General features: G+C 59.2%; 1 protein-coding gene across 1 annotated transcript in view; it reads left to right on the top strand.

The window, feature by feature from the left end:
- The window catches only part of LOC116150635 (tensin-3-like), a 47,658-nt gene that overhangs the window by 12,949 nt on the left and 13,515 nt on the right, over positions 1–21,194 (top strand). Inside the window, 9 exon segments of the mRNA XM_064480478.1 lie at positions 517–643; positions 734–781; positions 5,465–5,488; positions 10,608–10,616; positions 15,181–15,352; positions 16,508–17,145; positions 17,687–17,711; positions 17,713–17,771; positions 21,053–21,184. Of these exon segments, the coding sequence (XP_064336548.1) occupies positions 517–643; positions 734–781; positions 5,465–5,488; positions 10,608–10,616; positions 15,181–15,352; positions 16,508–17,145; positions 17,687–17,711; positions 17,713–17,771; positions 21,053–21,184 (1,234 nt within the window).

The raw sequence follows: 21,194 nt of genomic DNA, 5'->3' as shown, positions 1-21,194 counted from the left end.
CACCCGCCCCACCCCCCGGGGAGAACATCAGAGCATCTTCCGGGAGGCATGGTTCAGGCTTTTAACCAGAATCGAAGTAAGACGGGTCGGCAAGCCCCCAGACCAGGAACCCTTTCAAGTCAGGTTTCACGTGCTGTCCAGGCGGGAGCCCTGGGGCCCAGAGCAGACGGGGAGGAGAACATCACCGTTAATGTTAACCCAGGCACCGAGCCAGGGCCCATAGAGGAAACGGGTCCATGCAGCCTCTTCCCTGAGCTGTGGGATCAGTGCGCCGTGTGCGTACCTGCCTGGGGACACACTGCGGGTGAAGGTCACTCACCTGCTTCGTTCCCCGGGTGCTCACCCCCGCACAGACTCCCCACCAGCTCCACTCACTGTGTGGCTGTCACCGGCCGGAGCACCTGACGCTTCCCCACCTTTATGGCCACTGCACTTCCTGGGTTTCCACCCCTGCCTCCTGGGCCTGCGCTCAGACCAGGGCTGGCTCACCTGACCCCCACCCCGTGCCACTTCCAGACGGCGATCCCCGTGTACCCCCAGGACCTGGATGGGGTCGACGGCAGGGTCTTCTCACCCACTGGCAGTGGCAGTGAGACCCTGCCCCCCACGCCTGCGTTCCCCATGTCTCCGGAGACGCCGTACGGTAAGGAGGGAGCAGAGCTGGCCGCCTGCACGATGGCCCCTCAGGGAGGACTCGGGGATGGACGGCGCCTCACTCTGCTTTCTTCTGTAGTGACGACCCCCCGTTACCCTCCATTCAGCCCCCCGGGGCCCCCGATGGGTGGCAGCAGCCTGTACAGAGGAGCTCAGGTTAAGACCCCACTCTCTTCCGCCCTGGGCGTCCTCTCATGCAGGAGCACCACCACGTGCCTGGGTCGCACCGCAGCAGCCTGGACGGTGAGGGCAGCACTGGCCATGGGGTGGAGGGGTGCAGGGGTGAGCTGGGGTCTGCTGGGGCGTTGGACCTCTGCCGCCTCTGGGGCCCTGTCCTGGCTCCTACGTCCTGGGTGTGGTCCCCATCCTGGGTCTCCCAGCACAGGGGTGGGTCTGCTCCCTCCTGGGCACCTTCCACGCCCCTGCACCCACCCCACGGAGGTAGCGTGGATGCGTGCTGGTTGGGCTACTCAGCTCCGCCTCCCGGGTAGACGCCACTTGCCTGGAGAGTCCATAGTCAGGTGGTGGAGGGGCTGCGGCTCAAGCCGTGTTCCCATTTAAAAATCACTCTCCTCAGTCATCGTGGGTTCTCCATGTCGCTGCTTTCTGCCCCGGGAAACGGGGAGGGGTTCCCTCAGGTGCACCTCTGGGAAGGTGGGAGGCTGACTGTGTGTTTAATCCCACTTCTTGTCCTTGGGACGATGGCCGCTCCACTGCCCCTCCCTCCTGAGGAACCCAGATCCAAGGTCGTTTAACAGAAGGGCCGTCTGTCCTGCAGAGTTTCCCGTGTGGCCCGGTGTGCACACGCAGAGACCAGCTCCTTAGTAAGCATGAGTGCGTGGAGGGTGTGGAGAAGCTTGTGCTGTGTTGGCGCCTCTGAACGTCGAATGCAAGGACGGCGGAGAGGTGCCCATGCTGCCGTGTGTAGCCACGTGCATGTTCTTCTGTTTCAATAACTCAGACGCAAAGGGATGGCGTCTCCGTCTCCACACAGCCCTGTCCCCCATCCCCCACAATGGGCAGCTCGCTGGAACCCAGTTAGTGGGTTTGGGCCAAGTCAGTGGGTGCCACGCCGCCACAACCGGGTCCACCAGAGACACGCTGGTCCGGCTGCTGTGTGCAAAGCAGTGCCAGGCGGGTGGAGTGCTCGGGCCGCAGTGGTTTCTGGAAAGAGGGGAGGACAGGGCTGCACTTGGGGGAGATGTGGGTGGTTCGAGCAGCTGACCTGACTTGGGGCTCCGTGGCTGTTCCCAGTTTGCCTGGTTCTGATGTTATGGTCTCAGCTGGGCTCTGACTTCTGACTAGTGTGTCTTCCCACATCGGACTGAACCGGGTGCTGGCTTGGCGTAACCCAGACGTGTCGGGTTGTCCCCCAGCCAGCCAGCCGATGAGGTCAGGGAGAAACAGAGCCAGACGCCAGTCAGCGGTGCGGGGAAAGGTTTACTTGGGGCTGGGGTTGTGGGGGCATGGGGTGGGGCACAGCCAGGTCCCAGGGCTGGGCGGAGCCCCAGGGATGCGCCCCATCATGTGAGGGTCCCTGGCTCCATGCAGGAAAGAATTCAAGAGCAGTGGAGTGAAGGTAGATTTATTCAGGGGGACGCACCCCACAGACAGAATGCAGGCTGTCTGGAGAGGCCAGAGGTGGCCCCGGAGCACGGGGTCGTCCAGGAAACTGAGATGAGCACCGAGGTGCCCCCATAACTTCATATGCTAACAGGCAGGAGGGTTATTCCAGCTCCTTGGGGAAGGGATGGGGTTCCCAGAGATTGGCCCCCCGCCCCGTAGTTGCTGTCCCCCCACCCCTGCCGCGTGTCACGGTCTCACGTCACCACCGGTGTGGCTGCGGTGTGCAGTGGGTCAGGAGTGGTGCCCAGCCCTGCCTGTCGGGGTGGAGGGGTGGCAGGCTGTCCCCGACGGCCCTCCAGTTCTCAGGGGCACTGGGAGGGCGGGCTGGCGGGTACGAGCCTGCAGGAGGCAGAGGCCTGCATGGGGTTTCCGTCTCTCCCCCCTTTAACTTCCAAACTGTCCTCCGTCTGCTCCTCACTCACCCTTACGTTCTCGGCATCCAGCGTCCAAGAGGTTCTAGGTGAAAGTCTGTGTTGTTTTTAAGGCGTGAGCACCTGTGAGTGAGTGGGAGGGAGACGCTGTTCCTTCGGGGAGCCATGCGCACGGTGGCTGCGGATGTGGGCGGGAGGGTCGGCGTTGCCGATGGGACGCTGTGTCTGCACTGGGTGGTGACTGCACAAGGGGTGAGTGGGCGCCCACCTCCCTCTGACCCAGGTCCTGAATGCTTCCTGGGGGCAGCACGGTTTTAGGGATGAGTTTTCTGAATGTGACCTTTCATGGGAGTTGCTTCTGCCTGGAGCACGCCCGCGCCATCAGCCGAGTCCCCGCTGCTCCCACCCCGCCAAGCAGAGGGGACAAGGAGGAAGGGCAGGCCAGTCTGCAAGCGTCCGCACCAGAGCTGCCCTGGTCACAGAGAGGCTGGACACAGCACAGAGGTGGCATCTCAGAAAGCAGGCCCGGCTGTCCCCTCTGCCCACCCCTTGGGCTGCCCCGCCCACACCAGGGGAAGGACCCACCCTGCGGAGTGCTGTCCATCTCAGCCCTTCCTGGGCCTGGCTGCCCTGCCAGACGGCCGCCTTCCTCTCTGTTCGGGGAGCCGTGGGCCACAGGAAAAGCCCGTCCATCTGCCGGCTGGGCCTGCCCTGGGCTGTGGCCGGGCATTTCCTGCAGACCCTGCAGGCCATAAACAACCCAGAGGAAGTGCCCTGCGCGGCCCTCGGGGTGTAGGGTCCTTGGGGTCTTCCTGGCCTCGAACTTGGGGAGGTGGGCCAGGCGTCCATCCTGTGAGAGGTGAGTGCCTGTGAGCTTCCACTGGCTTGGTGAGTGGGTCAGAGGGTCACGGCAGGGCTGGGCAGGGGTGACTCTGCACGGCGTGGCTAGAAGGTGTCCTGGAAGCCCGCCACATGCACCATGCCCAGTGCCTCCGTGCAGCCCTGGAGGCGGGGCGAGTGCTGGCCCCCCGGCCTCCCAGGAGGGTCATGGGTCCCTCTTCCAGGGAGGACTTCAGGGAGTGTGGCGTCCGCACTAGGACTTGGTGGACGAGTGGGACTGTGCCTGGCCCATGAGGCAGGAGAGGCGAGGGGTGAGCACCCACTCTGTGCTGCACTAGGTGGATGTAGACCTCGTGGTACACTGCCTACCACCCAGGGCTTCGATGTCAGAGGCCACACCCAGGACAAGTCCCTTCTGCTCTGCTGAACGGACTTCTTACGGTCAGATCTGAGGCCATGAGGGATGGAGCATGGACTTACCTGACTGAGAGGGGACAGTGTCCCAAGTGTAGGGTCATTTGAAATGGGCTTTGACGAGTATATAGGAGCTCGCCGGATTGCTTAGGGTCGGGATGGTGGAGGTCTTCCATGTAGAGGGAAGAACTTGAGCAGAGCAGAGAGAAGAAAGGGATCTAGTGTGTTTGAGCTAAGCCACCGGCCAGGTGAAGCCGGCTGATTGGTTGGAAAAGAGAGTCAGCCAGCAGGAGGGTATGGGAGCCACTGCTGCAGGAGGAAGCCCTGTGGGGTTTGAGGAAAGCGCTCACCCCCAGCTACCCCGGGCAGGGGATGGAGTGAAGGCCTGGGGCTGGTGCCCGGGCAATGAGAGGTGGTGCCCTGGTCCCAGGGAAGGGGACAGGGCAGGAGGCTTCGCTGTGAGCCTGGGATCCCAGGGAAGCGCGTCTGCCTCTGTCAAGGCGCAGGTCCTGGACGGGGGCCTTGGGGGGCTCGTTCGGGGTGGCTGTCTCCCTGGGGTCCCAGCCCCACGGACACTCGCGCTAGCCGCTCGGGTGGCGCTGGCGGCTCGGGTGGCACTGGCCGTGGGCTGGAGCCCAGTGGTGCAGGGTTCAGCTGGGAGCCTGGAGAGATGAAAGGGAGGGAAAAGGAAAAGGGGGAAGAAACGGAGAGGAAGCAAACCAGGCAGGGAGCGGGTGGGGCCGGCCGTGCCATCGGAGGGAGGCACCTGCTGGGCAGGCCGCCCAGACAGCCAGATTCTTTCCTCGGAGGAGCTCTCCCGCCGCCCTCTGAATGGGCCTCCTTGGAGGTGGCCGCCCCGCGACCCGCCCCGACTCCCCCGGGACACCGGAACCAGAGTCGCCCGGCTCCGGCGGGTGGGGGCCGCCTCTGGGGACAGCCCTCCTGTGGTCACCTCCCTCTGCCCGGTCTCCCGGCCTATCCTAGGACCGCCCGGCGCCCGCGGCGCCCAGGTACACGCCGGTCCCCTCCCCGCAGCCTCTGGCCATGTCTGTGCGAGGCTGAGAACTGACCTCCCGGAGGTGGGGGAGGGGCAGAGGGGAGCGGGAGGGGCTGGGATGCGGGCGCAGGGCCCGATGGGGGACAAGCTGCGGAGGGGCCCGCTCTTCCCAGTGTCCCCGGGTCCCACGGCTGTGGGACAGGACGCCTGGCCCTGCAGTCAGGAGGCGCCTCCTTCCAGAAGAAAGCTCTGCTTTGTCTCAGCGGCCAGGGCTCCCGGGGCAGAGGGAAGCCTGCTTACAGATGTGCGGTCTGGAGCCGGCTGCTTCCCGGCTCGGATCACTCCTCCGCCTGCCCGGTTCCTCCCCGGCCCGGAGGGGTCGCCGGCTGCCCCGGGAGGACGCAGGGCCCAGGTGCTCCTGCACCTTCCTGGGAGACCAGTGCTTCACTCGGCGCCAAAAGCCAGCATGGGGGTCAAAGTGGGGGCTTCTGAATGAGCCTTGCCTTGCCTGTTGGAGGGTTTCAGAGCCCAAGACTTTAAAGCAGAACACACAGTCAGCGAGGTAACCCGCCCAGTTGTCACCAGGGCTCCCGGAGGCTCACCTCTGCAATCTCCAGGTGAGCCTGGCGGCTTGTGGCCCAGGCTGCCGCGGCGGGCGGGTAGGCACGGGCCTGGCCAGAGTGACGCGGCCTGTGTGCATGTCTCAGCTGGAAGGATGGGGGGCGATTCCGGGGGAGGGGGCAGTCGCGCTCAGCGCAGCAAGCCTGGGCTGGTGCTCCCGCTGCCCGCTTGCCTCTCCAGCCTGAACGTCCTGCGAGCAGTGCCTTCCAGGTGTGGGAGACTTAACTTATCCGTGGCTGAAGGGAAGATAATGTCTCTCCAGACATCTCCAGTCACTTTAATGCCATCTGTATGCATGGCAGTAATTTTCCATGCGCTCCATGTGGGTGTTGACATATTAGAAACTGTCCGGGTGGGACAGAAATCTTTTTCCAGCTCCAGAGGTGAATTTAAGAGCATTTTGGCCCCTGTACATCCAGGGAGAGAGCGGTCTCTCTCTGCTGCTGATGGTGGCTGGCAGGAGCCCGGGAGCCTCGGTCCCAGGGCTGCAGGCTACCCCGGAGGCCCCAGGCCCCGTCCACGCACGGGAAGCTGGCTGGCGGGCCCCTCTGAGGCAGGCGTTCCGCTGTTTTTGGAGCAAAGAGGCAGTTCCTTTAGGACAGGGCTGTTTTATTGCATTGAGGCTGCTGACTTTGAGATTTCCCTGATGGAGGGGCAAGGGTGTCTTGTTGGAAAACACAGCTTTCAGGCATAGAGATGAGCTGACCGCCTTTGAGCAAGCTGCATTCTCTCTAAATGAAGTGTAGCTGATTTACAAACTAGTGTTAGTGTCCGGTGTACAGCACAGAGATCCATTTATATATATATTCTCATACTCTTTTTCATTACAGGCCATGACAGGGTACTGAATATAGTTCCCTGTGCTGTTCACCTTACGTATAGTAAGTTATTTGAACAACTTTGTTTTTTCCTTTTTAATTCTTAACACCTTTCTGGTGGTGTGGTTCCTGTCTGCAAACCACATATGTTTAAGATGCTCAGGCTGATGGATTTGGTGGAGGCGTCCGCACCCAGGAAACCACCACCACGGTCATGACAGCCAGCATTTCCATCCATCCCCAAGAGCTGCAATTCCCCGAGCAAGTTTCTTGAGCTCCCATTTCAGCACTGCTCTCCTCGTCCATAGGAGGGGGTGACCCTTTTCTGTACAGCAGTAGGCGCTCCTCAAAAGCTGCTGTCTCTCCAATTTCTGTTACTGTCCTCGCTATAAAGGAAGTTGGTATATGTGACGTTGCCCAGATTTAAAAATGTCTGAGACATTCATGATTTCAGAGCCTCGGACACTCCGATCGGCGCCTGGGGACGGGGGGGCGCGGCTCTGAGAGCAGGAGGAAAGTGAAACCGGGTGGAGTTTGGGTGTGATGGTCAGTGTGCATTCTAGGCAAGCAGTGCGCACACTGAGGACCGTTAATCGACAGTCATTCTGCTGCCGCCCACTTGCCCACTTCAGCTTCCCCTCCCTGTATTTGAAGAAAATGGTCAAATGACATCCAAAGGTGTGAAGAGCTCAGCTGAGTTGGAATCCCCACGTGGGTGTGAGGGGGGTGTGGCCACAGGGTGTTAAGGCCAGTCAGGGGTTGGCCCTGGCCCCGGGGCCCCACCTGCTTTGCAGACGGCCCACCTAAGCGTTGGCACCGCAGGTCTGATCTTGGGACTCAAAGGTAACCGAGTGCAGTTCATGGAGGAGCTGGGTGTCCAAAAGCCCCTCCCCTGGACCCCACTCTCCCGTGTCCTGCTTCAGGCTGGTCACTGCCTTGTCCCGGCCTGAGGGGGCCGGGAACCAGTTCACCTTCCAGCTCTGCTGCTGAATACCAGGCACCTCTGGTATCTGATGTGCAGGTCGCCTCAGGCAGGGCAGGGGCCGGATTGGCTACATGAAGGCCAGGTGGGCCTCACAGATGCGGTGGGAGGGGGCGGAGGGGTGGGAGGACTGGGATGAGGGTGTGACGGCTCTGGGATGCACGGGCAGCCAGCTCTCCTGGGTGCCCGGGCACACAGAGACACGCTCCTAAAATGCCGGGGGTCCCGGGCAGCCCTGTGAAGGTGAGCGCACGCTCTGGTCCTGGAAGGTGTGGGTCTCGGGGTCCCTCCTGGGTGTCTGTGGGTGTCTGTACCCCACCATCCCGTCCCTCCGCTCCTGAGGTCCTGCCGCCTGTGGGTTTAGGTTGTACCCTGGACTTCTCTGGTGTGCACGCCTGAGCTCTGGTTGCCCCCTTGTTTTCAGGCAGCGCACCTGCCTGGCGGTGGTCCTGAGCCACGTGGGTGTTTGGATGTTCAGGCTACCTTCCCGCCGGCCGTGACCCTGGGGCAGTGGGGTGGTGGGTGCAGGGCCGGCCCTCGGACTTGCAGCCCTGAACTCGGTCTGGAGGCTCGGTGGGGGGCGCCAGCTCTCCCTGCACCCTGCGGACCCCGCCCCACTGGGCAGCCAGGGCCACTGCTCCTGTGACGGGGTTGGGGGTGCTGGTGACATGAAGGGTCCGGTTTCCACTCAGTGTGGTATGGTGGGCTAGGCTGTGGGTCCCCTGGGTGTTGGGTCAGAACAGGGCAGGTATTGCCGAGGTTTGCTCCTGTTATGATACTGTTTTTGTTTCTGTTTTGGGTCTTTGGTTAGCCGCAGGCTTTCCCTGGAGCTGTTTCTGTCTGACGGTCCGGGATCCCGGGAGGCAGTCAGGGCACCTCTCCAGCCTGCATCCTTCCTTCTGTCTGTCAGCATCCCCGTGCCCGTGGCCGTGTGGTGCCCAGGGCTGTGGCTGGACATGGTGGGACCCGGGAGGAGCGGGCTGCTCTGTTTTGGCCAGAACCCGGTTCCCAGGCCTGATACTCATTTTTTAAAGATCAGTTGGTGGGGGGGGTTGTAGCTCAGTGGTAGAGCGCGCTTAGCACGCGCGAGGCCCTGGGGTTAGGGTTTCATGGGGACGGCGCTCCTGTTTTGCAAGAGTCCCGGAGAGCGGTGGGCGGAGGGCTGCCCCACACGTGAGCCATCTTCGCACCCGTGACTGCGCACAAGAAGCGTGTTGTGTCTGTTTCGGCTCAGCTTTTTCTAAAGAGGAAAGCGTACGAGGGCCCCAGAGGGTGGTCCTGCCTCAGGCTAGGAGATGCGAGGGCCCCTTCCCCGGCCCCCGTTCCGCAGCCCCGTGTGCAGGCTTTGGGGGGCCTGCAGCCCCAAGGCCATTCCTCCTTACAGCCTGCAGGAGAGCAGGGGTGTGTTTTCCTGAGCCTGGTTTGCAGCGTGCTCGTTCCTTGCCGGTTGCCAAGTGCCCTCCATCCTCAGTGGAGAAGCTGGCTTCTCTCCGGGCATCTTGCAGAGCAGACACTGCTTGGGCAAGGCTCACTGTGAAGAGAAAGCTGTTCCCACATTAGGATTCCCTGCGTGGCACCCGTGGAATGGGGCCCAGTGTGTTTTCTTCCCAGTGTGTTTGGATCGAAACCTCTGAACAGAAACGGGACGTCTTCAGAAGACGAGAAGGAACAAGGTCCCAATTGCAGTGGGTGGTTTTGACTGCATTCTCGGGTTCTTGTGTGTTACTGAGTGAAAGGAAGGTGGTGGTGGCGTGTTTTTTGGAGGGGTAACACCAGTTTGGATATGGGGACTTCACAGAAGAGTCCCCGGCTGTGGGCAGCGCAGGGCGCCTGACGTCTGCGCTGCTGGCACCTTGTCTGGCTCTGTCGGGGGTGATGAGGGCATGGACGCTGTGACAGGAGGGAGCGGGTTCATCCTCAGGAGGGCCCCCCGCTGGCCTTCACCCACAGGGCACGTCCGTGTGATGTGACTGACATAAGGATTCACAGAGGAGAATTTTCACTCAAAGCCAAGGAAGTGTGTGTTTATCCATTGGGGACCATTGATCATTTCCTTCTTACTCCTTTAATAATTGAAGTGCAGTCAGTTACAGTGTGTCAATGTCTGGTGCACAGCACACAGCCCCAGTCATGCATAGACATACATGTATTCTTTTTCATATGCTTTTTCATTATAGGTTATTACAAGGTATTGTCTATAGTTCTCTGTGCTGTGCAGAAGGCATTTGGTTTTTTTTAAATCTATTTTTATAAATAGTGGCTAACGTTTGCAAATCTCAAACTCCCAAATTTATCTCTTCCCACCCCCTTTTCCCTGGTAGCCATAAGTTTGTTACTAAGTCTGCCAGTCTGTTTCTATTTTGTAGCTGAGTTCACAGTGTCCTTTTATTCTCTTCTTTTAGATTCCATATGTGGTATTTTTCTTTCTCTTTCTGGCTTCCTTCACTTGGAATGACGATCTCCAGGTCCATCTGTGTTGCTGCAAATGGCATGTTTCATTCTTTTTTATGGCTGAGTAGTATTCCATTGTGTAAACACACCACACCTTCCTTATCCAGTCACCTGTCGATGTGATCATTTCCTTCTGTGAGGTCTTTGATTTTCATCAAAAAACAGCTGTGGCATCGCTTTTTCAGTCTTTAGGGAGTTTTCTCTGCTAAATTGTCTTTATATCTGGCTGCCTGTGCCTCATTCCCCTGCTTGAAAGAAGGTTGGCGAAATTGTCTGTTGTTTGTAGACAAATGAGAGGATTATAAGCTTCTCTTTAAAAAAAGATCACTGTTATCAAACTTCTTGTACGCTCTTGCTTTTAAAATAATAATTTAAATTTAGAGTTTGGCAGCTGGAAGAGGACTGTTTTACCTACGAGATGTTTTGTGGGAAACTCGTGGTAACCAGAAGGCAAAAATCAAGAGCTCAGACATGAAACACAGACTGAGCGATTCCCCGTGGACAGAAACCTCCGATTTACAAAGGGAGATGGAAGGAGAAGGAAACAGTGGAGAGGTGAGCTTGGAGCCAAACCCACCCACCAATGCGTCGACTCTGCTGATGGGATTCTGAGGGTGAAGCAGCTGGGGTCCCAGAGAGGGGCACCATGATCCATGGTCCGCGACCGGAACCTGGAGGTCTGGGCTCTCCTTCCAGCAGCCCCGAGGTTCACACCTGGAACTAGAGAGAAAGGAGGAGACCAGAGAGGTTTTACCGCTTCATTTCGCAGAACTCTCTCAAATGGTGGAGACAAGAGCTTCCCAGTTTGCTGCCTCACCCCAGAGTGTGACCAGGAGGAAGGGGTGGAGGGATGGAGACAGGGGGTGGAGCATAGATGTGGGAGGCAGATGGACAGCAGTCGATGAGAGATAGATGGAGAAGACAGATGGATTATAGGTCAGAAGATGGATGGATTATAGGTCGGTAGACGGATGGATAGACAGTCAGACAGACAGACAGATAGACAGATATATAGACAGACAGACAGATCGGTAGACAGTTGGATAGACAGATAGAGAGACAGAGAGACAGACAGACAGACAGATGCAGGTGGTCTCACTCACTTCTAAAAGTTTACCATGAATTTGTCTGTTTATTATGGGCCAGAGGTGGAAGCTGAGTTTCCAGGCAGTTAAATAACAAAACTAAAGTTTCTTCACCTGGATGGGCAAGTACAGTCTTGACCTCAGCTAAATTTATTTTCTTTTTCGCTGTCATAGAAAAGATTGAACGGCAATTTGTAATTATTGAGAGTAATTTAATGCACAAGTGAATACTTTTTATGTTTTTAAGATTTTTTTAAACGTAACTAGGAAGACAAGGAAATGTTTTTGTTTTGTTTTTTGTTTTTTTGTAATGTCACGTGCCTGACTTTTGTTAAAGGTGGTGGGTCCTGCGTCTCAGAGAAGAGCTGCGTGGGGGTGAAGGGTGATGTTTTGCCCTCTCTGTCATTTTTTCTGCCTGGCCACTCCCTCCAGCCAGCACCGGGCTGTGGAGGACCGGGAGCCGGGGCCCCACCTGCGAGCAGCGTGAGTCCCCTTTCTTCCTGGGAACTGACGTGTGATGTAAACTGTGGGGAGCAGACAGCACACACGTCAGCCATCTTCCCACGGAGCCTCGGTCAGCATTCGGACCCCTGCCCGGCCCGACTGGGTAAAGGAAGTGCAGGGAGGGGGCTGGACATCCCCAAGCCCAGCGGGAGAGGCCCGCTCCCTCCTTCCACCCGCGGTGCCCCAGTACCCCGTCTGCTGGGAACCAGGAAGGGGGACGAGGCGGATTTCCAAACTGAAGGTGTCATCGTCTGTCTCTGGGCTTCACCAGGGAAGGCACAACGTGAGAACATGGTGAGGAGGAGCCGGGAGATGCCGGGACTGAGAAGAGGCCCAGAGCAGGTTGGCCCAGAGCTGTGACGGCCGTTAACGGAGGAGGTGATCCCAGGAGCAGGGGCTGCGCGTGCCCTCCGGGCCGTGACCTCTCTGCGTGGCCCAGCAAATGCTCGCACGTCCCTGAAGCAGGTGCACCAGACTCGATGGATAAACGTTCTTCTGATGCCACAGTTCTGTGCTGTTTCTTGTCGCGGGACCCTGGGGGCTGATCAGCTCCTCTCCTCTCCCGCCTCGGGCCATCCCCCGATCCATATTTGCACATCGCGCCCTGAACTTTCCCCTTTCACCTCTTGGCCTCTGTGGACTCACTCACTGATTCACAGAACCACTGACCCGAAGCCCCCGCCAGCTGCCAGCTCCTGTTCTGTGAGCGCAGAGCCCGGGAAGCTGCCCATCGCACCCCTACCCACACACCTTTTGGTCCATCAGAATCCCGCCAACCTTCTGGGCTTCTAGCAGTTACCACTTCCTCCAGGAAGCCTTCCAGCTCTCCCCAGACAGAAGCAGTTCCCCCTGCAGGCCTTTCTGAAGCTCATGGGCCCCTCAGTGTGATGCTAATGCCAGTCTCCCCATGTGGACAAAACGCTCGCCTGGCGGGTAGGGGCCTGGTTTCCCACAGCACCCAGGGTGGTGCTGGCAGGTAACCGCTCGGCAGACACACCTGAGGAGGAAGGTGGACCCAGGCAGACGTGAGGGAGGAGTGCGGGGGCCCTCTGCGACACCATGCGTCCGGTTTCCTATCCCAGCTTTGATCAGCAGGGCTGAAGGGTGGGCTCTGAAGACCATCTGGTTGGTTAATTAATTCAGCACCCATTTGTCTTAGAATATATATATATGTGTGTGTGTATTGGCCGGGGGTGTCACCCTGGCTTGCTCGCTGCCCCCTGCGTGAGCCGAACGGCTGTGTCTGCTCTGGGGACTCATGGGTGAGTCTGGGCAGCAGGCGGGCACCCAGCGCAGCCCGGGGTGCCCACGGAGCGTTTGCAGGGGATGCGGGAGGCAGTGCCCGTCCCCAGGGCTCACAGAGTGGGTTGTACAAATGAAACACCAGCCCCGGACTTTCCCATGATGAAAAGTTGACTAAATATTAAAAAAAAAAAAAATCATGCTGCGTTGGGCTCCCCCCCTTGAAGTGTCTGTCTTTGGTTTCCCTAAGTTTTATGACTAAGTGAATATGCGTACTTTCCTTTTCATTGATCCTGCTTAGAAGCCATAAGTTGGTTTTAAACCTGTGGTTTGATTTCCTCGGTCTGTTTTGGGAAATTCTCTGGGAAAATCTTTTCCAGTCACTTCTGCCTCGTTACGTTTCTCCCGCCTCTTCTTGGACTCCAGTTACACACGTGTCAGCACCTTTCACCACGTCCCCTGGGGTTTTCTGCTCTTTTCCGTGTTTCCATCTTTTCCCTCTCACTGCTTCAGGCTGGAGATTCACGTCCGACTTACTTCCCAGGTCACTCATCATTCCTCCTCGTCTGATCTGCCCACGGAACCACCGACCCCGTGCTCACTGGGGTTAATTTTGTTTTGAAGTTCTGGGGTTTCCACTGGATTGTTCTTAATGGACTTCAGTCCTCTGGTGAAATTCTCCTATCTGTTCTTACATTTTCAGCTCAAGTGTGTTAGAGGCTATGTCTTTTAACTCCCATGTTTATACTGGTTGTGGGCATTTTTTATCTTCTTTTTTTGTGTCTTTTTATTTCTTTGTTTTGTTACATGGCATGCCTGATCTGGTTTTCTATTAAATATTTGAAATATCAAATGCCTAAAAATGATAGATGATTTGATGGGTGGATGGATGGAAGGATGGATGGATGGATAGATGGTTAGATGGGTGGATGGATGGATGGATAGGTGGATGGATGGTTAGATGGATGGATGGATGGATGAATGGATGGTTAGATGGATGGATGGATGGATGGATAGATGGATGGGTGGATGGATGGATGGATGGATGGATGGATGGATGGGTGGATGGATGGGTGGGTGGGTGGATGGATGGTTGGATGGTTAGATGGATGGATGGATGGTTAGATGGATGGGTGGGTGGATGGATGGTTAGATGGATGGATGGATGGATGAATGGATGGGTGGATGGATGGATGGATGGATGGATGGATGGATGGATGGATGGTTGGATGGATGGGTAGATGGATGGGTGGATCGATGGATGGATGGTTGGATGGATGGTTGGGTGGGTGGATGGATGGATGGTTGGATGGTTAGATGGATGGATGGATGGTTAGATGGATGGGTGGGTGGATGGATGGATGGATGGCAGACAGACAGACAGCAGCAGGCTCTGGATGGTGGTGTATTCCCCAGAGGACAGGACTGTCTCTTGGGCAGACTCTTTAGCCCTAGGCAGGCTTACTTGTGACTGGTGCCTGTCCTCCGGGGCTGCAGCCTTTTGGGACCTGCCCTGGAATCCTCGCAGTGTGTGCAGAGTCCTCTTCCTGCTTCAGTGCCTTGAGCTCCCCCGCCCCCCAGGAAATGCCGAGCTCCCTGCTTAGCTTTTCTTTCCTCAGCTGCTGTGTTTGTGTTGGTCACCAGGCAGACGCCTCAATTCCTGGCTGCCTGGGTCATTCTGGACCCGTTTTTACCTCCCCAGAACTGTGGGGTTTCACAGGCCTGTCTGGCCTCTGTTCCCCCTGCTCCCAACGGGTCCGGGGCTGGGGACAAACCACCAAGGACAAACCACTTGTCTCGGTGCCGTCCTGGTCCTGGAACTGAGTAACACGAGTGAGACGGAACTTTGTAGTATTTTCTGATCAGTCCCCCCTTGTTCTAAGGCAGAAAACAAAATAACCTGTTCTCAAAATATTATTTTCTTGAGTGTGGTGGATCTGTCGGGTTCTCAAATCTTAGTGTTTTTCTTAAAAAAGGCAACATTTAAAAAAATACCCAGAAGTAGTGGTGATGCGGGGCCGTCAGCCAGACAGACACCTGTCAGTGGGACGTGTGATGGCTGGGTGGTTAGATGGATGGATGGACGGGGTGTGCGGGCGTCAGAAGGCAGGCTTTCCTGGTTCAAGGCCTCTGGCTCCCCGGTGGCGGATGGGGGCCAGACAGGGTGGTCTCTGCCCCTCTCTGGGGCGAGGACATCATTGGCAGGGCTGTGCTGGAGGTGGGAAGTGTTACCCCAGAGCACGCGGCCCAGCCTGGGGCACAGAGGGAGGTCAGGCATCCCCGGCCCGCAGCCGCTGTGCCAGCACTTTATGCGAAGTGTGTCTTTCTTTGGGGGCCCGGTGGCTGGTTTGCACGGGGGCTGTGCCCTTCCCAGAGTGGAGGCAGCCAGCCTCATCAGCATGGCACCTGCATCAGGGTAACTGGGGCCCACGCTGTCACGGACGCGGGTGACCACTGGGGTTGTTCCTTGTGCTTGGAGAAAGGCAGCCGAGCTTGGTGGCACTTGTCACCTTCTGCAGCAGAGAGCTTCTGCAGGGACCCCGGTCCTCACAGCCCACCCTGTGTCTCGCCCCAGAACCACGAGGCTGCCCTGAGATTCTCGGTCACTCCGTGGGGATGTCACAGAGCCCGGCTGGACCCACACCAGCCGTGTTCTGGGCCGACGTGCTCACGGCGCCCTCCTTGCAGCGGGCCTTCATGTCCTTCTGCACGGTGTCCGGCGGCAGCCCCGGCCAGCGGAGGGAGAGGTGAGTGGGCCTTGGAAGCCAGCACAGCTGCCCCTGCCAACGCCGAGCGCCAGTGCCGTGGCGGGGAGGCGGGTGGCCCCCACATGACACCACCATCAGTCTTCAAAGGGGCCGTCAAGGTACGGACTCCTGGGAGGGCACCCTGGCAGTCAGCAGGCGGGGTGCCCACAGGGGGGCCCTGCCCTGAGAGTCCGGGGACAGTGCCAGCTAGCGGCTGGGCATCCGGAGGCTGTGGTCTGAGCTGAGGCTGGAGAGGGGTGTGGGGGCTAAGCCAGGGCTCCGTCTCTGGGACGCGGAGGCCAGGCCGGGAGGGAGCCCACCTGCCCGGGGCTGCAGAGTGCGGAGGCCTGCTTTCCCCGGGGACATGGAATTTGTGCTGGGGTGTGGGAACACCCCCGCCATGGGATCCAGGGAACAGGAAGGAGGGACCACGGACAGAGGAACATCCTGTTTCCGCTTCTGGAAGGACTGCCGTTGAGCAAATTCAGATGCTCCGGGTGGGACCCACTTCTTCATGTTTCCCTTGTGTGTGGGGGCCCGGGGCTCAGCCCTAACCCCCCTTCGTCCCTCCCCCATTCTCTTTACAGAAAGGGGGGCTCCTGTCAGGACTTGGCATCACACACAGAGCACGTGTGTGTCTGCTAGTGAAATATTTCTGTGTTTCTAAATGCAAGGGGATTTCTGAGATGCTTAATGCCGGCATTTCCGATTTCCGACATGGAAATCTCCTGTTCTTATCGGTACCCCTTCATCAGCTGGGTGTCCAGCAAGCACGTGCTGGAAACTGACTGTGCAGGCACCTCTGTCAGCATCAGGGGAGAGCGGGACGGGGGGGTTGAAGCAGACACGTGGTCGATGCCCCTGTGATGGGACCAGAGGGAGTTCCCACACACGTGGACGCAGTGCAGATTTGTCTTGAAGAAGAGAAGGGTCTGCCAGGTGAGGGCTGAGGGAGGCGGAGGCAGGGCAGGTGTGGAGCCGGTCAGGGCTGCCCGGGGTCCCCGAGGCTGCACACTGCGCCTCTGGGGTGAAGGGTTGAGTGGGGTCCGGAAGGCGGGCCTGAACCCTGACACTGGGGTTTGCCGGGTGGGGACCCTGGCTGGTGTCAGGGCCTGGCCCTGGACTGGTCCTTCTCTGATTGCTTTGTCTGTCCAGCAGCCCTCCCGCTGAGCACCCGTGGGTGGAGACCAGCCCCAAATCCTCGCTGGCCCTGCTGGGGAATGGCTGGCCGGCAGGCAGCCTCCTGGGCAGCAGAGAGTTCCCGGGGCCCGGCCAGGATGGCTCCGGGTGGCCCCACTTCCCACCTGCCGAGCTCCAGACGCCCTTCCACGGCCACCAGCTGGCCCTGATGGACCCCCCGGAAGCACTAGGGCCGCCGAGCGGCCAGGCCTTCCTGAGCTTCTGCTCGGCCCCCGGGGGAGCTGGCCTTCCTCCCGGGGGGGACGCGGGGGCCTTGCTGGCCAGTTCCCACGAAGCATCCCCGGCCCTCGGCCCCCCGCGGGCCGCCGTGGAGCCTGCTGACGACGGCTTCCTGTCTCACGGCTTTCTCACAGTGGTGCCAGGACACAGCAGTCACCACAGCCCGGTCCTGCAGGGCCCGGGGATGACCCTGCCAGGGCAGCCACCCCTTCCCGAGAAGAAGTGGGCCTCGGAGGGGGACCGGTCCTTCGGCTCAGCCTCCCCATCTTCCAGCAGCTTCTCCAGCCCTCACAGTGGGAGAACCATGAGCATTCCTTTCCCAAACGTCCTCCCAGAATTTTCCAGGGCCTCGGAGGTGGCCACTCCATCCCCAGGTAGGTGCGTCCCCGCCGGCAGGAGGCCCACCTCTGCCCACGCCCGCACGCTGCGAGGGAGGGCCCTGGGGTTGCAGCTGGGCTGCCCTGTGAGCTCCTTGGAGGAAAAATCCAGAACCTCCGGGGGTCCTTCCCGTGTCGCCAGCCCAAAGCCAGAGACTCCAGCAGCAGAAAGAGACATTCATTGGTTTCTTCCTCTCACTTGGAATCCCTGTTCTGCTAAAGTAACGTCAGAGACACATGGGACGGAGCCACTGGAAACTTAATTGTGAAATGTTCAGACGTGGAAGAGGTGGTCAGACGCTGGTGGGAGGGAGCAGCGCCCGCCACACGGTTTCCTGCCTGGCCAACTGTGTGTTTGTGCCATGAAGCGGGCACGCCCTGCTCCAAGCCAGGGCCTCCCCTGTAGGCAGATAGAGTGCGCTCCCCAGACACCCCGCCTGCACCCCGGTGGGACTGTGAACTCCCAGCACCCTGTGGGGTGAGAGGCTGCTGGAAAGAACGCCCTCCGCAATGACTGTCATTAAATTCTGTTTTGCAGATAATCCAGGTGAGAAGCAGGTGACCGAACTTTGTCCAAGACACATCCAAGTTCTGGTACAAGGCAGATATCTCCAGAGAGCAAGGTGCATGGGCGGGACGAGGGCTCGGCGCCGAAGGAGGCGGGACTGGGCGGGGGACCCAGGGAGCTCTCGCCCAGACAAATGGTTCCCCACCTTGGGGAAACTGCTGGGACCTTGGCATCAGGACTGGAAGGTCTTGGTCCTAACGAGGGAGGCACTGGCCACGAGTGGCCGGTGGTGTGTGCGGTGGAGTTTCTGGTGGCTTCTGTCAGCACAGGCTGGGCGGTGTCGCCAGTGATGACTGCAGACTGGGACAAGAAGACAGCCAAGGCCTCGAGCCACGGGGGCCAAGGGCCGGGGGGCATCTCTAAAACTAGGCCTTGCACCCCTGCCTTTGTCCATGTGGAAGACCAAGCACCTGACAGGCGATGGGGCCTGCGGCCAGCGTCTCCCGCGCAGCCCGACCCCCTGGGTGCAGTCTCAGGACAGTGGGAGGAACTGAGAGCAAGTTAGGGTTGTTGGGCACTGTTTCCCCAGAACCCGAGTGGAAGTGGGGGCTGGCAGCCTGTGGAGCCGTGGGCCCCCTGGGTGGCCCCTGGGCAGCGGACTCCCTCTGAGAGGATGCTCTGGCCCCGGCTGGGGGCCTGGCAGGTGCCCAGAAGGATGAAACTCCTCAGGGGCTTCCTGGGGGCTCTGGGCTGAGAAGAGGGTGGCCTGGCTTCCACTGCTGCTTGGAGCCAGCCCTCAGCCTGGGGAGGAAGTCACTAGCTCTCGGGGTTACATCCCCAAAGTGCCTGGATCTGAGAGGTTAAACAGGCGAGAGATCAGCTCTGTCCAGCTTTTTATTCAAAATTCTTCTACTCAATTAAGCAGATCATAAAAATGCTAAGAATGTCCCTTTCTTCCCAGGACCTCAATGGACCCATTGTGGTTTCATATGGGGAGCCCGTGGCCTGGGGGGCTGCCGAGGCCCTGAATTGGCCTTTGTGCCGGACTGAGCTCACGGCCGGGCTGCGCTGTGGCCAGATGCCTGGTCCAATCCCCTCCCTGCTCCAGTGGCAATAGTCCCCGTGACCGTGGCCCTCATCCTGCCCACAGACTCTGCGGAGTGCTTGTCGAGGGCCCTGTTCTGGAACGTTCTCAGCAGACCCTCCTACGTGTCTGCATGAGCTCAGCCCTTCATCCCAGGGTGGAGGGCTGGCCTGCCCCATTTGGGACTGGCACTCAGAAGAGGCAGGTGTGGCTGGCGTTTGCCTGGCAGTTCCTGCCTGGGGGGGCCTGGGGAACAGTCCTGGGCAGAGGGCACCTCCTTGCTGGCCCTGCTGGGCACACAGAGGGTGGTGGAGTTACTGTGGTCGTCAGTCTGAGCCACAAATTTAAGAAAATTTCTTCTGGGCCATCCCCCCACCTCAAAATAGCTGATATGCAGCCTGGGCATTGATTTTTTCCAGCCAAACCTCAGGAGAGGAGCTTCCTCTGTTTCCTGGGTGTTTTGTGTGGACCCCTACTTGTTCTGTCGGGGGTGCCACTTCTCCCGAGGGAAGAAAGCCACCAGAGGTTCTGTTGTAACCTTTGGAATGTGCCTTTTCCTGGAAAAGCTGCAGTGAAATTTCAGGGAGGTGGAGGAGGGGAAAGGCCCCGGGGCTGTTTTTGGGCACAGCTGGTCACATGACTGTGGCACTTAGGGCCTTGGCATTTTTTAAAGGTGGACATAGAACTGGCAGGAGGTCAGGGCTCTCAGCCTCTGCTCCCCGTCCTTAAACGCAGCAGCTGCAGGGAGACAGGTGGTAAGGGCGTGTCTTCTGCAGCCTGGCGGTGTTCTGGTGGGTGTGAGCTCCTGTCTGCTTCAGGAAACAGTGAGTCAAGCCCAGACCTCAGGCTGCCCTCCACATGTGGCCCCCATGTCCCAGGTGGCCTGGCCTCTGGGGAAGGGGCTGGGAGCCGGGAGCCGCCCGGAGCAGCCCCAGCTGGCCGTCTCTGCCCCCCACGAGTCTGGGCTGCTTGTGTCCTCCCCCGTGGGGTGGAGTCACGACTTAGAAAGGCAGAGCTAGTGAGGTTGTCACAGTGGAAAAAAATACGACTTCTGTGAGTGAGATTCCCTTACTTAAAGAATAACAGTCATACACGTTCAGCCCCAGATCTGGAAAACAGCCTGTGACCCAGACCCTGCTCCGTCCAGTCCCCAGCGCAGGTGGGAGAGGCTGCCGGTCCCTCTGCCGTGTCAGGGTCACCCCAGACCTGGTCCCTCCACCCCTCCCCACGTGCCGTGTGCAAGCCCCCACCTGGGGGCCCCGTCCTGCCCACGGGGCTGGGGGCAGCCCCACGGAGAAGTGCAGAAGGAACCCCGTGTCTCACCAGGCCAGGAGGTTGGGGCTGGAGTCGGTGCATACGGGGCTGGGACAGGGCGTTTCCCAAGATGAGACAGGCTTCCTGCTCTCCCGGGTTTGTGTCCTGGGCCCTGACCCGCTGCAGACAGGGCTGCGGGCTCCACAGAAAGGCGGTGTTACAGCTGCAGTTCTGCGCTGCACTACACTTCAGATTGTTAGTTGTCTTTCTATAAAAGGTGCAGGTCTGTGAAGGAAGCTCTGGGCTCTGCTCCTCTCTGGGCACCGTCAGGTTTGCCTGAGGTTACCACTGCCCTGACCCATCGCTCTTTCTTCCTGTGTCATCAGTGGAAGGCCTGCGAGAGCCAGGCTTCGACCCAGAGGCGAGGCAGGGAGGGATGTTCTTGTTGACAGTCAGTGCTCACCTGGGGCGGGTGGAGAGCGCGGGGCCAGGCTCAGCCCTTGGCCCTGACCGACAGGTGACTGCCACACCGAAAAGGGGCTCACAGCCCCACCTAGGTGGGAACCACTGACCAGAGCAGCCACATCTTCCCCGACCACCAGATGGAGGGCCACCCGTGGCCACATCTTTGCCGTTCCCTGGGGCAGAGAGGGAAATTTGTAGTAAACATGCAGTGACTTTGGGGTCACATGTGCATACTTGGGAAGTGCGATCAGAAACTTCTTTCCTTCTGTTGAATGTTGACAGTGTCCTTTCTAATATCGCAAGAAATGCCAGGCCAGGAGACGGCCCAGGTGGCCTCCCTTGGTACTGGGCGCCACTGCTTGTGGGGACATGCGGTCTGGGTGTGTGTGCCTGTTTCCTGGTGGGGGTGCTCACGGGGGCTTTGCAGGTGCTGTGGGGTTGACGGGGGTAATGTGTGTAGTATGTGTGTGTACATGAAAGCCGCACCTCCGTCTGGTGCCCCTGCAGACCCCGGCCATCACCGGGCGCGGCCATCGGAGAGGCAGGCCGTGGTCCCCACTGTGCACACACTCACGCCTCTTTCCCTCCTGCAGCCATCACCATGCTGAAGGACAAGGAGCCCGGGGCCTTCATCGTCAGGGACAGCCACTCCTTCCGGGGTGCCTACGGGCTGGCCATGAAGGTGGCCATGACCCCGCCCTCCGTCCTGCAGCTGAACAAGAAAGGTGGGTCCTG

The sequence above is a fragment of the Camelus dromedarius genome, chromosome 29 (assembly GCF_036321535.1).
Source record: "Camelus dromedarius isolate mCamDro1 chromosome 29, mCamDro1.pat, whole genome shotgun sequence".
Lineage (NCBI taxonomy): Eukaryota > Metazoa > Chordata > Mammalia > Artiodactyla > Camelidae > Camelus > Camelus dromedarius.
Note: the sequence above shows the minus strand (reverse complement) of the source record. Positions and strands in the feature narration are given on the sequence as shown.